The sequence below is a fragment of the Myodes glareolus genome, chromosome 1 (genome assembly GCF_982192425.1).
Source record: "Myodes glareolus chromosome 1, mMyoGla1.1, whole genome shotgun sequence".
In the NCBI taxonomy this organism is placed as follows: domain Eukaryota; kingdom Metazoa; phylum Chordata; class Mammalia; order Rodentia; family Cricetidae; genus Myodes; species Myodes glareolus.
The window spans coordinates 55689566-55704173 of record NC_142026.1 but is presented as its reverse complement, the minus strand read 5'-3'; the positions used below and the strand labels follow the sequence as shown (position 1 = coordinate 55704173).

The window sequence follows — 14608 nt, the reverse complement described above, 5'->3', positions numbered from 1 at the left end:
CTTTATTCGTCCTGGCAGGTAATCTACCACTTAGCTGTATCTCTACCCCTTTACCCTTAACTTTATTGTGTATGTGTGCCAGGATGTGTGTGTAGAAGTCTGAAGACAACTTTGTGGAATCAGTTCTGTCCCAGCTTTACAGGGCTCTGGGGATTGAACTCAGGTCCAGACTTGTGTGGCAAGCACCTTTACCCATGGGAGTCAATCATCTTCCCACTAAGACGTTGGTTTTTATTTTATTATTTCTATCTCGTCTTCTTCTTTTTTTGAGAACAGAGTCTCACTATGTTGCCCCAGCTGGCCTCACAGACATCTATCTAAATCTGCCTCCTAAGTGTTGGGATTAAAGGCATGTGCCACATTGGTTTTTTTTTTTTTTTCTACCCCTCTCCTCCTTGGCTTTTTTGAGACAAAGTTTCTCTTTGTATACTTGGCTGACTTGGAACTAGCTCTGCAGTCCAGGCTGGCCTCAAATTTACAGAGATCCACCTGCCTCTGTCTTCTGAGAGCTGGGACTAAAGGTGCACACCACCACTGCACTACAGGCTTGTATTTTTAGTGTGTGTGTGTGTGTGTGTGTGTGTGTGTGTGTTTGTGTGTACACTGTCAGAAGTCAAAGGTCACCTTGTGGGGGTGAGTGCTCTCCTCTCACCATGTGGATTCTGTGGATCAAACTCAGGTCATCAGAAGTGGCCACAATGTGTCTCTCCCCACTAAGTCATCTCACTCACCTAACCCCTTGGTTCTTAGAGCAAGGGTTTGATTATGCATCCCAGGATGGCCTCAAAGGGAACTGTTGATCCTCCTCCTTCTTCTTCTTGGGTTCTAAGATTACAAACATGTATGATGCCTAGCAAAAATTTTTAAAAACTTTTTTGTGTATGAGTGTTGTCTGTCTGTATACCATGTCCATACGTGGTGCCTATGGAAATCAGAAGGTGGCAACGGATCCTCTAGAAATGGAGTAATGGATGGTTATGAGCTACCATGTGGGAGCCATGCTCTGAACCGCGGAGCCATCTCTCCAGCCTCCTGGTCCAAGTCTTTTTAGTCCAGGCTCCAGAACGGGCACAGTCCTTTCATTCTTCAGTATTGTGGAGTGTGAGGGAGGGAGGCATCACTGCCTTATATGTTGCAGAAAAACTAAACCCCAAGAAAACAGTCTTTTGGGAGTTGTGACTGGATCCAGTGTCGAATGAGCAATGAGCCCCTGGGGAGATCCCCTAGCGCCCCCCCCAATCCACCCACCCACCAGGGGCCTAAAGGGTCCTGGTGTCCTTACCCCAGATCTCCTTTCCCTGAGTCTGGCCTTTCCTGTCTCCCTTTTATGACTTTGATTCCCAGCTCTAGATCCCTGTTGTACCAGCCTGAGGTGAGGCCTTGCCACCCTATCCCTCGCTACTCCTGTGTGTCCCTGACGCTCCATCTCTCTGTACCATGCTAGTGATGGTTTCTACTCTACCTATTGTGGCCCAGAATTGTAGTCTGGTGCTCTTTGACAATCCTCTTTTCTCGGGTCATATTTTTATCTCCTCACTCACTCCTTTAATTGCAGGGAGAAAGGGGTTCAGGGTAGGAAGGGCTGGCTGGACACCAGGAGAAGGAGTCTAAGGGTTCTGGGGCTTAGTGGTCCATTCCAGGTGGCAGGGGGCTAAAGGGCACTTCCTGCCAGGGAGGGAGGCCCTCACTCCTGGGGCCAGACTGGAAAATGTGACGTCAGAGAGGGAGTTGTAAGGGGTGTGGGGACACAGAACAGGAGAAATTTGACACCTCTCCAGAGTGATCTTCCAGAGAGGTTTGGAATTACCTCTCCATCCTGGTGCCTGTCTCCCTTAATTTGTTCCCCAACCCAGGGTTCTGATAGGTGTGTCTCTAGGAAACCTCCACACCTTCTTCCTACACTCCAGCCCAGTACCTCTGCCTTCTGGCTTGGGCCTCCCCAGCTTCTATAGGACTAGGACATTTCATTTCTGATCTTTTTCTTCCTTCCTTTGAAACAGGGTCTCACTTTGTAACCCTGGTTAGCCTATAACTTGGTATGTAGATCAGAATGGCATCAAATTCATAGAATTTTTCTGCCTCTGCCTCCCAGTGCTGGAGTTAAGGTGTGTGCCACCACACCCAACCAGTTTATTTGTTTATTTATTTATTTATAGTCTGGGTCTCACTCTGTGGAACTCTTGGCAGTTCCCCTGCCCCAGTCATACAAGCATATGCTACCACCCCCAGCTTGGGAATTCCGTTCTGTAGGCTTTTGAGATAGAGTCTTGCTATGCATTTCAGACTGGCCTGGAACTCATGTTGATCCTTCTGCCTCAGCTTCCCAAATTCTGGACTTCTCCTCATGCATCACCAGCTCAGGCCTCAGGGTTCTAGTGTCAACCTTTGAGCCAGGCCTGATTTGATGTCTAAGCTTCCTGGGCTCAGTGCTGTCTCCAGAGGGACATTTGAGCCTAGGCCTGGTGTCCATGGTCTAGAGGACATTCTTAAAGCTTGAAGCTAGGGAATAGACCCCAGAGATGCAGACAGCTAATAGGTTTGGAGAAGAAAAGTGAAGTGGGAACCCAGAAGCCTACAAGAGATGCTAAATAGGGTGCAGCAAAGTAATGCACACATCTGAACTTCACAGGGTGAGGCAGAGAGCATGAAGTCTCAGCTAGAAATGGTGGTAAACACTGGGATCCCAGCACTTGGGAGGCTGAGGTAGGAATGCCAAGTTGGAGGCCAGTCTGGGCTACAGAGAATTCCTCCTTCAGCATGTCCCTTCAGGTTAGTTCCTAGATTTCCCAATCCATGTCCTGATCGCGTCCAGGCCTATCTGGCTTGGGGGCCATGGAGACAGTGCATCATGACTCTAAGAGCTTTAGAGAACCCACAGGATCCTCAGCATTGCCTAGACCTTGGGGTAGATGGAAGCCTGTCATGATGTGCACTCTAGAAGGGCAGGGCCTACATAACCCTCCAACACCTTCCTTCAGTGCCAAGAGCACAGGCTGGAGTCAGAAACATGAACCCAAGCCAAGCTTGGCTTTGACCTTGCCACAGCCCCTCTTCCTCACAGAATAGGCCATGCTGACCATACACTTAAAACTTTAAGAGGTCAGAGGGTAGAGGTAAGGCTTTGATGGTTGGGTCCTACCTAGCACACACAAAGCCCTCAATTCAGGCTGGAGAGATGGCTCAGTTAAGAGTACTGGTTGCTCTTCCAGCGGACCTACGTTCAATTCCCAGCAACCACATGGTGGCTCATAACCATCTAAAAATGAGATCTGGTGTCCTCTACTGCCATGCAGGCATACATGCAGGTAGAATACTGTATACATGACAAATAAATAAATTTAACAACAACAACAAACCCTCAATTCAATCCCCAGCACCCCCATACACTTGGTGTGGTACTGCATGTATGTAGCCTTAGAGATCTGGGTCTCCCTTTTAAAAACAAGTTCTTGCTATGTAGTACAGGTTGGCCTCAAATGCTTGTTCCTCCTGCCTCAGCCTTCCAAGTGCTTGGAATATAGTTGTGAACCACATCCAGGTTTGAGGTCAGTCAGGAACATATGAGATTCAATCTGAGAAACCAAGAGAGGGAGTTGGTAGTAATAGGCACACTAGAGGCTTGACATTGTGCACCTAAATGTTTGCAGGGTAAACTTTCCAAGTTCCCACTTCTCAGCGAGCCAGGCCCTGTCAGCTGACAGTTTCTAAGCCCAGTCAGGGATGGAAATGAAGGTAAATTTATTGAAACTGGTTTTGGGACAGGGGAGTGGACAACTGGGGTTTCCCACAAACATCTGTGGGAAGGAGCTAGCGCCCGGCTGGGTGGGAGCGGGTGCCAAGCCACAGACCCTATCTGAGGCCCAGCTTTTTCTTTTCCTTCTGCTTCTTGCGGACCACATCCAGGTTCCGGTCCTTCCACATGCTTTTGCGAAGCTTGATGGGGCGTGAGCCCACGTACTTCCCTGTGGGAATGGAGGATTCCAGGTCAAACTTGGGGGTCAGGCTTATGTGGGGGGGGGTCTACCACACTCACTATCCCCAGGACAGGCCTCACCCACCATTCATCTCACGCATGGCTCGCACATAGTCACTGGGGTCCTTGAAGCTGACAAAGCCGTAGCCCTTGGTTTTGCCTGTGCGCTTGTCACGAATCACCTTAGCCTTAAGGAAGGATGGGAAACGGCTGAAGGCACGTGCCAATATGTCATCATTCACCTCATTGCCCAGGTCCCCGCAGAAGATCCTGAAGTCATCTGGAATTAGGAGAGAGAAGAGGTCAGAGCATCCTGGAGTGCCCCTCCTTCTATCCTCAGTCTCTGCCCTGGGATCCTCAGTAATAATTGCCAATATCCATGTGGTAGTGACCACCTTGTGACAGGCAGTCTGTTATATAAGCACCTGAGACTCCCCAGGCCCTTTCCCACTGAGACAGAGGGACCAAGCAGCTGCCTGAACTCCCACATTAAGCAGAGCTGGGACAAGTCTGGGTATCTGGCTCCAGGGTCTCTACCACCCCATTTTTTCAAACAGGTTTTTGTTATGCAGAAGTTCAGACTAGCCTCCTAAGTGCTGGGAATACAGGTGTGAACACCAGACCCAGCCAGAGTCTACACCTTAACCTCTAACTGCATAGCCTTTCATCACCTTCTGTAGTCACTTACTTCTGCAATGAGACTAACTCTGTCCCAGCTCTAGCCTTTCCTTGGTCCTTTGTGGTCCTGCCACAACACTGGCACAATACTGCACTCTTCCTCAACTGGGCCACTCTGTAAATCTGCTCCAACTCCACATTGTCATGGGAACACAATGCCTGTCCCTTCTCCAGGGTACCTCTACCACCGGTCTCACTGGGCATGCTCTTAAATTACTGTCTTCCTCCTTAGAAATAGGGCTGGGAGGCTGGCATGATCAAGTCAGCTGCCCCAGACCACCAGACTGTCATGGGAAGGGAGGCAGCAGTCAAAGGCTGGAATGAAGGGAAGTTTGTTCTGCCCTCAGCCAAGGCTGGAGCTGCCCACCCCATGGTTTCCATGGCGACTAAAGACTATTTACGAGTGAGTTAGGCTACCCCAGAAGCAAAGTATAACAACCCAGAGAATGAGATTTTCTAGCAAGGTCATTGACCAACACACTCAAAAAATTAATTATTGTATAATATACAAGTCAGATGTGGTGGCAAGACCTTCATTTAAAATAAGGGGAAAAAAAAAGGTTGCAGACGTGTAAACTGAAGTTAGGTTTCCCACAAACTGATCTTTCAGCTAAAACTTCCTTTTGGAGCTGGGCAGTGGTGGCCTTTAATCCCAGAACTCGGGAAGCAGAGGCAGGTGGATCTCTGTGCATTTGAGGTCAGTCTGGTCTACAGAGCGAGTTCCAGGACAGTCCAGGCTACACTGAGAAACCTTTTCTTGAAAAACCAAAACCAAACAAACAAAACCACAAAAAACTTTGTTTTGGAGGGTGGAAGGGTCTCACTATGTACTTGGCTGGTCTTGAACACACAGAGATCTGCCTGCCTCTTCCTTCGGAGTACTGGGATCAAAGTAGGTGCCACCACGCCAGGCCAGCTAAAGCATCTTTGAGGGCAGGCACTCTTTTCACTTCTTATAAGGCCCACCTGTCCTACTGAAGCTGACAGTCTGGGTCAGGTCTGCAGGTGTAGTCAGGCAGGGGAGTTCAAGCAGAGTTGTCACCAGACCCTCTCCTGCCCACCTGGCTTTATGGCCATGAACCTGAGGCAACACAAGGATGCTGGCCAGAATCTAGATACCCTCTATCCCCACAGTTCTGCATGAATGACTGAATGACTTCTCATTTCTTCTGGGTTTAGGACTTAAGTTAGCAGATAGCTTTTTTCTTTTTGCCTTAAAAAAAAGATCACACCCTTTTTTTTTTTTTTTTTTTTGAGACAGGGTCTCACTATGTATCTATGGATGACCTGGAAGTTGCTATGTAACCAGGCTGGCCTCGAACTCCCAAGATCTGACTGCCTCTGGAGTATGTCACCATACCTGGCTTAAGATTTTTCTTTCTTTCTTTCTTTCTTTCTTTTTTTTGTTTTTTTGAGACAGGGTTTTTCTGTGTAGTTCTGGCTGTCCTGGAACTTACTCTGTAGACCAGAGTGTCCCCAAACCCACAGAGATCTGCCTGCCTCTGCCTGAGTGTGCTCAGATTAAGGGCATGTGCCACCACACCTGGTTAGATTTTTATTTTGGTATATGTGTGCACGTGTCTGTGTGGGTAGGTACACATGTGAGGACCGGTGTCTCTGAGTCTAGAAGAAACTGTCAGATCCCCTAGAATTGGAGTGACAGGCAGTTGTGAGGAACCTGAACTTCAGGAAGGAACTGACCTCAGGTCCTCTGTAGAAGTGGTCTATGTTTTAACCACTTAAGTATCTCTCTAACTAAATTCTTTTCTGCAGTACTTGGAGATGGAATACTCAGGGGCTCACACATGCTATGCAAGTGCTCCACCACTGAGCTACATAGGCCAGTTTAATCAAGCAGAAGGAGTAGAAGCTGGGTATAGTGAAACACACTTGCAATTTTAGCACTTGGGAGGGTAGAGTAAGAGGATGGTGAGTTCAAGATTGGCCTTGGCTACATCAAAGAGCTGGTCTCAAAATCAATAATTACTGTTATTTTCTTAGCTGTTTTAATAGGATTATAACATGAAAGAAAGTCTTTCTTGGGGTGAATACTGGGTATTGGTTAGGGATGTTGAGCAGTTGGTAGAGCTGACTGCATGCATGGGTTCAACCCACAGCATAAACTGAAGCGTGGTGACACATGCCAGCACTTCAGATGGAGAGGCAGGAGAGTCATAACTTCAAGGTCCTACTTGGCTACACAATGAATTGAAGACCAATCTGGGCTACACGAGGCTTTGTCTTACAAAACAACCAAAGTAATAATTTCACTTCTTGTTTTAAACAATAAAGAATGAGAGAACACAACTCTGTGAAGGCAGGATTCTATGGTAGCATGACTGCCCAGCATGTGCATGGCCCTGGGATCCATCCTTAGCATTGTGTGTGTGTGTGTGTGTGTGTGTGTGTATGCATGTGCGCACATGCACCCAAACACACAGGGATAAAGTGAATACAGCAAAATGTTAACTGTGGAATCTGGGCAGCAGGTAGGCCATTCACTTATCACTGTGTGCCTTAAAAGCATTAAAACAGAATCCTCTGACCTTCAGCAGGCCAAGCTCCCCATGAGAAAGAGTCTGAAAGCCCTAGGTACCAAATGGCCTGGTGATTCTCACCTGTAATTCTATCACTTGGGGGACTGAGCCAGAAGGATTGAAAGTCTAGGCCAGCCTGGGTCACAGAGAGAGCCTGTCTCCAGCAAAACCACACCAAAGCCTTAGAGAACAATTCTGCCCACCACACCCTCCAGACATTGTGCAGTCACTTTTTCCCCCTTCTCTGTTGGTGGCCCTGAAAACTCAGGACAGCCTGTTCTTGGATGGGTGATGCCCAACCTCTCACTTTGGTCCACTCACCAGCATCCCACTCCAGCAGGCTGGGGTCCTCCCAGCTGCTCCCCGCTGCTGTGCGAATGCAGCGTTTCAATTTTTCTGGCTTGCCTTTCTTCTTGTCCTCACCCAGAGGCTCTGGGACCTGTAGGGGCAGGGAGAGGTGTTGGGAGTCTTGTGCTCTGCACTACCTCCACCCCTGGCACCTCCCACTCAAGTGCTACATAAGCTTCCAGCTGTGTTACATGATGGACTGCCTCCCCTGTCTACACCTGACCACCCTCTGACTAGAGGGCTGTGTTCCTGTGTGGAAGCTCATGGGCTTCTGCTTTCTCCCAGCCCCTCTGTCCCCTTGCTGCATAGTCCCCGCTTACCTCTAGGGCCATGAGGCCAGGAGGTGGTTCAGGCCGAGGGGGCCGGGGTCGTGGACGCAGGGACAGGAGCTCAGGAATTCGCAGTGGAGGCAACAGGCCACGTACCACCTCCAGTGGGAGGGGCAGGGGCTCAGGCTCAGGCAAGGGCATGGCTAGGGCCAGTGGGAGGCTGGGACCAATGACAGCAGGGCCAGTTGGGGCTCCTCCTGCCCCCACAGCCACTGCTGCACTAGCTTCCTCCAGCCCAGCTGCTGCGGCCACTGCTACCTCCTCTTTCTCCTTCAGGCCTAACCCAAGGCCAAGGCCCAGCTCTCGAGGAGCCGCCGGCTCTTCCTGTGGGCAAGGGAAGGGTGTGAGGGATGGGCAGCTCACAGGCTCATATCTTACCACCCCCAATGTATACAAAGCAAGGGTCTGGGAGCCAGGGACCAGGGAGCAGAGAAGTAGAGTCAGCTGGACACAGAAACAAAGGCAGAAGGGAGATAGACACAGGTGATGTATACAGGGACAAAGAGGGAATGAAAGGAAAATAAAAACACATGGGAATATTATCAACAGGTCTTTCTTTTCCTTCCTGGTTTTTTTTTAAATTTTTTATTTATTTATTTATTTATTTATTTATTTATTTTTTTGTGACAGGGTTTCTCTGTGTAGTTTTGGAGCCTGTCCTGGAACTAGCTCTTGTAGACCAAGCTGGCCTTGAACTCACAGAGATCTGCTTGCCTCTGCCTCCCGAGTGCTGGGGTTAAAGGCAAGTGCCACCACCATCTGGCTTATGTGTTTCTCTTTATACTCTCTTCCACATAGGAGAAAGCTGGGCATGGTCTACATGCCTCTACCCTCATCACTTGGGAGGCTGAGGCAGGAGGACTGTAGGTCCAGGCCAGCCTGAGCTATGTAGCAAGTTCTTGTCTGTAAAGAGCAAAGAAAACAAAGATTTTTGTCATATAAAGAAATGAAACAACACAGGTACAAAGAAACAGAAACAAAGTCGAGGAAGAGAGACTTAAATGTAGTGAGTTAGGACTGGGAGCCCCTACCCACTGTACTTTAAAAAAAAAAAAAAAGATTTATTTATTATGTATACATTGTTCAGCCTCCATGTGTGCCTACAGGCCAGAAGAGGGCACCAGATCTCATTACAGATGGTTGTGAGCCACAATGTGGTTGCTGGGAATTGAATCAGAACCTCTGAAAGAGCAGTCAGTGCTCTTAACCTCTGAGCCATCTCTCCAGCCCCCCCCCCCTTAACCACACTAATCAGTCCCCACTTACCAGGGGAGGTCTCAGAGCAGCCATAGAACCCAGGGGTGGTCCTGGGGCCCGGGCCATTGGTGGAAGCATCATGGGTGGTCCAGGCGGCCCAGGCAAAGGGGGTCCAACCAGAGCCTGGTGTGGGGGCCTCAGGGCCATAGGTCGGGGGCCACCTGCTGCAGAAGAGAGAGCAGAATCTGTCAGGGTGTTAGAGGGGAAGTTCCAGGGCTTGAGAGAAATTGCTTGGCAGGGTCATGACCCTGGCCCCTCACCTGCTCTCTGTAGCACGTGGGGGACGAAGGCTGGACGCAGGATAGGGGCCCTCTGAGGGGCCACAGCTGTGGGAGAGAGAGATGGGGGTGTCATGGGGGATTGGGACACTAGGGGCAAGCTGTTTGTATAGGTACTCTCAGCACCCAAGAAATCCTGGAGAAGATGAGGTGGTCTTGCCATTGCTTCACTCAGCAAAGTGATGTCAAGGATTTCCTGTGGGCCTAAGCCTGTTGTGAACAGTGCTAGGAACCCAGAAGACCATGGTGGTGCCAGGCCCTGGGTCCAGGATAGGAGGAAATCCATGCACTGCCAGAGAAGGACAGCCAAAGGAGCTGTCAGAGGCCAGAGAGCCATAACCCAGCCAGGGGACTTGAGGCCTCCTGGAAAAAGGGACCCACGAGCTAGGACCTCAGGATAACTAAAAGTCCAGCAAGGTGTGAGCAGAAACACCTCCACGAGGGAGAATATATATTAAGGAAACCTTTCCCCTCAAATACAGGTGGTATCCCAGAGGAAATGGGGGGGGGAGTTCAAAGAGAAAAACTGATAGGCAACAAAGCAGCCTTCCTGGCTGAGCAATGGTATCCTCCTGAGGGAACAGCAGGTTAGGAGTCTGGGCAGGGTGATCTAGTCAGATTTTCACTTTGTTAACTTACTAAGATTCATCAGACACCATCAGATGAAAAAAGAAAGCCAGGAACAGAGACATCCCTTAACCATAGTATTCAGGAGGCAGAGACAGGATTTGTATCCGAAGCCCTCCTAGGCTGCATAGCAAGGTCTTATTTTTAAGAGCTAAGGGCTTGGATGCAGTTCAGTGTAGAACATATTTGAGGCCCTGGGCTCATCCCCAGCACAACAAAAGCACAGCAGTATTAACAAACACAATCAAAGTAATTTTGTCTTTGTTTTTCGAGACAGGGTTTCTCTGTAGCTTTGGGGCCTGTCCTGGAACTAGCTCTTGTAGACCAGGCTGGCCTCGAACTCACAGAGATCCGCCTGCCTCTGCCTCCCAAGTGCTGGGATTAAAGGCATATGTCACCACCGCCCGGCTAATCAACAGAATTTTACATCCAACTAAGAACACACATCTTACCACACATTCTCACAAGCAACATCATAAAAAAAGGCGGTATGTGATTATGTAAGTGTATATATACATATATACACTTGAAGGGCCAGAGTGGAAACAGATGGCGGACAGAAGGTCACAGCTGAGTGACAAGAAGCAGAAGAGAGAAGGTTCCTTGACTTTCTCTAACAGCTCAGCCATGCTTGGAGCCCCTTTGTATGGTGGGAGATCAGGATCTGCAAGGAGCCAGGTCACAAAGGTCCCGACCACTAGTGAGTTGCCTGGTGATACTCGTGACAAAAATCAAGATTCCTGTCCTTCACAAGGCTTGCTTGCTAGAAGAAGCAAAGGTGACGAGCACAGCAAGCAAACTGAAGAGCTTGCTAGAAGGTGCTAAAGCTTGAGGAGACACTGTCAAGGTTTCCAGCGAGGAGCGACAGGACTGAGAACAAACTGACTTGAGACAATCAGGAGGCACACAAGTGTGTACTGTCCTAAGACAGCATCAGAGCGGAGAAAGGAATCTACAGCAGACTTGGGCAAGGAGCCAGAGTTTCTAAACCTAAACAAGCATGCCTGGTCAAATGTGGGGTCCTGGTCCTCAACCCACCTGCTCGTCTCAGGAACATGGCTTCTCGAGCCTCAGGACTGTCCAGGTGACTGCGATCGGCAGGGCCAAAGCCAACTGTGGGGAGGAGAGATGAGGATGGTGGGAGGTGAGATCTGAGTATCCATCCCTTCTTACCACCCAGCCTGATGCGTACCCTCTCACTTTGTTACTTACCTGGGCCCACAAAAGGAGGGCCTCCCACCATGGGAGGAACCACTGTGGCTGCGGCAGCTGCCCGGGCCTCCAGGGTCTGTTGGACCTATTGGGGAGAAGGAGGCCTGGCTCAGAGTTGCTCATCAGCTTCAGCTGGCCCACCCTGGCAGGTCGCCTGTGCTTTATGGGGCTGGTGACCAGTCAGGCTCTGCTACAAGGTCCCTTCACTGGGGCTCCTGGAGCCATACTGAGTAAAGCTACTATTATTAATCTCTCCCAGGATCAATTTCTCTGACTCAGCTTCCCTATAGTACTATCTCCCATCCAAGAAATAACCAAGTCCCCGATTCATTTTTGAAATCAGGGCAAGGCCGCAGACACCACAGAACTATCTCAAATAATATCTAACTTGTTCTCCCTGTTACCTACACCCACTTTACGTAGATTATTAGCCTCTTCCTCCATCTCCTAGAATTTACCCTTGACCTCTCTAGTCTATTATCCAGTCTATTGCTTATCTGTAAGTAGGACCACTATCACCCTTGTTCTTAGAATTCTCTAGTAGTTCTTTATCTCAAAAGTAAAAGCCAGTTGGGTGGTAGTGGGGGTGCACACTTTGAATCCCAGCACTCGGGAGGCAGAAGCAGGAGGATCTTCGAGTGCTCGAGGCCAGTCTGGTCTACAAATTGAGTTTTAGGACAGCTAGAGCTGTCACAGAGAGAAACCCCATCTCGAACCATGCCCTCCCTTAGAAAAAAGTAAAAGCCAAGATTCTCAAAGTAGCTTACAAGACCCTGCAAAATGTAGCTCCCATCACTGTCTACTTTTTTTTTCTTCTGGTTTTTCGAGACAGGGTTTCTCTATAGCTTTGGAGACTGTCCTGGAACTCGCTCTGTAGACCAGGCTGGCCTCGAACTCACAGAGATCCACCTGCCTCTGCCTCTGGAGTAATGGGATTAAAGGCGTGTGTCACCACCGTCAGGCTCCATCACCATCCTAAATCTTCTAGACTTTCCTTTCTGCACTTTAAGCTCTCTGCTGTTGCTTGAACACTATGACCACTATACACTTTGTCTCAGGGTCTGCACGGACAGCGCTCTACTGGCGGATAACATCACTCCAGACATCTGCATGCCTCCATCACTTTTACTAACAATAAAACACAAAGGCCTGACTGACTTCGCCCCCCTCCTTTTTTTTTTTTTTTTGAGACAGGGTTTCTCTTTGGAGCCTGTCCCGGCACTCGCTGTATAGACCAGGCTGGTCTCGAACTCACAGAGATCCACCTGCCTCTGCCTCTCAAGTGCTGGGATCAAAGGCATGTACTATGACTGCCCAGCTCAAACTTTGCCCTTCTTACCACTCTGTAATCTCTCTCCCTACTAAAATGTAAATGCCAAAGAAGCAACAATTAACTTTTCTGTTTTGTTTTCTCCTATATGCTCACTGCTCTCACTCCTCAGAGCAGAGCAGTGCCTGGTGCAGAAAAAGCACTCAAAGGCTGCTTTTGCTCTTTTTTTTTTTTTTTGAGATGGGGTTTCTCTGCCTGTCCTGGAAGTAGCTCTTGTAGACCAGGCTGTCCTCGAACTCACAGAGATCTGCTTGCTTCTGCCTCCCGAGTGCTGGAATTCAGGGTGTGCGCCACTACCACCTGGCTCTTTTTTTTTTTTTTAATGCAAGGGACCTATGGTCTTGACATGCTAGGCAAGAGATCTATAACTGAGCTGCAGCCCAGTCCACCTAATAATTGCAAACAGAATTAGCAAGTTTCTTTTGCTGGTATTCATTTAAATAGTCGTCCCTGTTTCCTTCTTTCCACTAGTCATATAAAGCTGACTATTAAGCATTGGAATATTATTAATGAGACTTGGGGACGATTTAACAAAAGTATACATTTTACTATTATTTTTGTGGTGGTGGTGGCCTTACACACTAGAGCTTGTCCAGGCTACACAAGTGCTCTACTACTGAACTACAGCACAAATCCGTGAGTATAAGCTTTAAAGATGTTTCTGAAGAACACTGAACTGCAGAAAGTTTATATAGTTGCCGCCACTGCAGAAAGTTCTACCAGATAGGATGCTGCAGAACAGATGCTTCCAAAGGATTAAATATACTGTCTTGCATCCCGAGTTCCTGTATTTGTATTGTCATGCAAATAACTAATGCAAAAAACATTAATCGCTCTCCATAGATAAACCCTCGTTAAGATCAAAGCACCCCCCGATTCATAAGCTGTAACTCCCGCCTTACCTGCTGGTACGTGTTGGTGGCAATAATTGGGCGGATCACAGGAGCTGCTGGGACCTGCATGGCTTCTACTGTGGGCACCGCAGGCACAGTAGTTGGGATTCCGGTCACCGGAGCTCCCAGGACTTCTTGTTCAAACCTGAGGGAGAGGGACAGATACCCTATGTCAGATCCTCACCAAGACCGGGGCGCTGGGCACTTCGCGACAGCGCCTTCATCCCGTCCAAAGCCTCCCCGCGCATGTCTCCATGCCCCGAGTCCCTCGGATCCCACAGCCCCTAATGGAGCCGCATCGGGCCTTAGGAGACCCGGAGGCTCCAGGGTTGAGTGGATTTGCCCGGAAACCGCTTTTATTTCTCCTGCTCAGGGCCTTACAGGGCCATCTCCGCCTCCATTTCTTTCAAGCGTTCCTCGCCGCTCTTGCCCGGGAGGCCGACGCCAGGCCCCGGGACCACAGGGCCTCCCGCAACCGGGAGTCCCGGAGCCGGCCCCGCCCCTGCCATCGCTAATGCGGTCGCCTTCACCGCTCCTCTGAGGCCGCCGCAGATTCTACTGTCGAGCCCCTGGCTCCTCCGGGTGGGAGCCGGCCGCTGACGTGTAGACCAGCGCGACGGATGCGCTGCGTGACGCCGTAGGCCCAGGAACAGAGGCCAATGAGATGTGGCCACACCCCCAGGAGGAGCACAAGCCAATCAGAGTGCCGGAAGGACAGGGCCCAGCCGGGCCCTGCATCTGTCAGAGCGCGGCAGAAAGGGCTGGCCACGCCCTCAAAGATGAAGGGGGCGAATGAGAGCGAACAACGTCATCAGGCCCACCCCGCTGTGGAAGCCGGAATTTCGAAGAAGTACGGAAGTTCGGGGGGCCCACCAGAAGTTTGTCAACACTGCCAAGTCCGTTATCTGTACGCCTGACCCAGGGCAAAGGGTCTCCTGACGCCCTCATAGGCGTCAGTTCATTTTTTTTTAATTTTTTTTTTATGTTTTGGACAAAACTTAACTTTACGGACTGCCTTCATGTTTTCCTTTTGGGGTTTTGTTTGGTTTTTAAGACGGTCTGGCCCTTGAACCAAGACATGGACCTCACTTGGTAGCCTAGGTTGTCTTATTGCCTTAGCCGGGCGGTGGTGGCACACGCCTTTAA

General features: G+C 49.5%; 1 protein-coding gene across 2 annotated transcripts; it reads right to left on the bottom strand.

Annotated features, from left to right (window-relative positions):
• Positions 1–3721: 3721 nt before the first annotated feature.
• Positions 3722–14083, bottom strand: Rbm42 (RNA binding motif protein 42). 2 transcript variants are annotated; one of them, XM_048438179.3, is made up of 10 exons: positions 13844–14083; positions 13472–13607; positions 11240–11324; positions 11066–11140; positions 9383–9448; positions 9132–9307; positions 7857–8189; positions 7510–7627; positions 4059–4253; positions 3722–3962 (listed from the first exon to the last, which is right to left on the bottom strand). In XM_048438179.3, the coding sequence occupies exons 1-10, from the start codon at positions 13969–13971 to the stop codon at positions 3850–3852; spliced, it is 1425 nt and encodes a 474-aa protein (XP_048294136.1). In that variant the 5' UTR covers positions 13972–14083; the 3' UTR covers positions 3722–3849. The 2 variants fall into 2 exon arrangements, with proteins under 2 accessions (XP_048294136.1, XP_048294145.1); XM_048438188.2 differs by lacking the exon at positions 9383–9448 and having other exon boundaries at positions 9132–9286; positions 13844–14082.
• Positions 14084–14608: the final 525 nt, after the last annotated feature.